At 31.3% G+C, this 2,210-nt stretch overlaps 1 protein-coding gene across 1 annotated transcript; it reads left to right on the top strand.

The window, feature by feature from the left end:
- The first annotated feature begins 1,280 nt into the window (after positions 1 to 1,280).
- Positions 1,281 to 2,009, top strand: LOC135952243 (adult cuticle protein 1-like). The gene is made up of 2 exons (XM_065502091.1): positions 1,281 to 1,336; positions 1,422 to 2,009. The coding sequence occupies exons 1-2, from the start codon at positions 1,331 to 1,333 to the stop codon at positions 1,794 to 1,796; spliced, it is 381 nt and encodes a 126-aa protein (XP_065358163.1). The 5' UTR covers positions 1,281 to 1,330; the 3' UTR covers positions 1,797 to 2,009.
- Positions 2,010 to 2,210: the final 201 nt, after the last annotated feature.

The following is a 2,210-nucleotide window of genomic DNA, read 5'->3' as shown; positions in this document are numbered from 1 at the left end:
TGGAGCAAAATTTGTGTAGATACATATATAAATTAACCATTTAGACCGATAAAGTATAATTTCGGGAGAACATTTGTATGGGTGCTAGGTGAAATAGTGGACCGATTTCAGTAATTTTCAATAGACTTCGTTCTCGGGCCGAAAATTTATGTGCCAAATTTTATCGCAATATCTTCAAAATTGCGACCTGTACTTTGCGCCAGTCATATGAACAAGTAAAATAAAAATAGAACAAAAATTTGGGAGTAATTTCATTCAAATGAAAAAAGTGTTCAACAAACAGGTCAAAACAGGTCAACAAGTATATATAGGCTTAATGAGGACACTTTGGACTTTCTCCTGGTTGTAAAATTTGTTTAACCCCTTTTGACCCTAAACACTTTTATTCCACTGAAATTCGAATTTGGCTAAAATATAGTATCTGAGAAAAACATTAATAACACATCAGGTATAAACGGTACAGTGACAAGTCATATCAGCTCTTAAAGACTATTATCCTACCAACATAACAAAAGAAAAATCATCCAATTATCTATAACAGTTTGCGAGTAATGATAATTTACTTCTGATCAAATTTACAAAAATCACATTTTTATAAAATGACATAAAATATTTGACTTTAACAGCATTTGCACACAATTGCCAATATTTTTATCTAATTTTTTGGCTACCTTAGTTTCAATGTGTTTACTATTGAATGGCATTACAATTTTTGAAATCGGAGTTAACAAAAAGTTGGACTTTTGGCCGATGAAATTGTATTTTGTATTACTCAGTTCAATAAACACGGATTTTGAGTTATAACGTTGTTGCACCAAATGAGCGATATGTATATCCAAAACAGATATACATTATAATTTTACAAAGTATTTACATCTATTAACTGTTTAGCTGTATTGACAATTTTACAACAGCTCGTAATGTGGTGTGTTTTAATTCAAATCTTTTCTGATCTAAAAGTGTGTTCTGTTGAGTGAATGAGTGTTTTTTTTTTAATTCTTTGAAAATAACAACTTGAACTTGTACTTTCAATGTGCTGAAGGTCGTTAATAATTTCCTAGTTCTCTCATTTTATTTACAAACATTTTTAATATTATTACATATATGTATGTATGAATAATCTTTATACATATCTACATGTACAATATTAATCTAAATAAGTTTGTTGTTCTTATTTTAATATGGAGAGATTTGTAACAAATAAATTATGTTGTTTGAGTTGAGAAATTTTTATATAAAAATATGGAAATTTGCAGACTAAAATCAGAATAGAACTTGAGTTCATAGCAGCAACACAAAGTTAGTTTTCTACAAATTTAAATACAACAAAATGAAAGTAAGTTGTTGATCCTGCTACAAATATAAAGGAATAAATTAATACATTTCATATTATAAACTATTTTTATTAACTTTTTTTTCAGTTCGCTATTGTTACCTTGTTCACTTTGGCCTTGGCTTTGGGCGTTCAATCATCCATAATTCCCTGGGGTGGTGTAGTGACACAAGTTGCTGGAGGTCCTCTTGCACACACATCTGTTATATCCCCACTTGGTTTACCTTGGGGTGCTGGTGTTGTATTAGGTCATCCTCATGCTGCTATCTCCGTACACGGTCCAGCTGCTGTAGCTGTACATGGTCCCGCTGCTATTCCCGCCGCTGTACATGTTCCCGCTGTTGTGGGCGGCCACGCTAGTTATGTTGCCAAAACCCGTGGTGCTGTTCACTCTGCTCCCTTGGCCGGCCATATCAACTCGGTAGCCAATGTAAATGTAGCCCCAGCACCTGGAACCTGGTAAAATTAATAAATAAACACCATCGTCGTATTAAAGTTTCTCGCCTTTAAATAATGTGATATGATTTTAAGAGAAAAATTACATCATTTCTAAATTAACTAGTTCTGTTTTAGATAAATACAGGGTACATTTTTTAAAATTCTAATAGCACTTTTCTATTCTTTTTCAATTCTATCTGTAAGTTATTCTTTCCTTTCTTACCTCTACATTTTTCTTTACTTTCATCTTTCTATTGTTTCCTAATTTCTGTTAATAAAGCAAACACTTTGTTAAAAAAGTAAAAAATTATAAATAAAATGAGTTTTATTTTTGTTAATATTTAAGTAAACGTGTGAATTAAATGTGAATTATGGACTGCAGACAAATTAAAATGTTGCCAAGTATATGATTCCTACATATCAAAAACCTATAACACCG

Source organism: Calliphora vicina, chromosome 2, assembly GCF_958450345.1.
Source record: "Calliphora vicina chromosome 2, idCalVici1.1, whole genome shotgun sequence".
Taxonomy (NCBI): domain Eukaryota; kingdom Metazoa; phylum Arthropoda; class Insecta; order Diptera; family Calliphoridae; genus Calliphora; species Calliphora vicina.
This window is presented reverse-complemented; position numbering and strand designations above follow the sequence as displayed.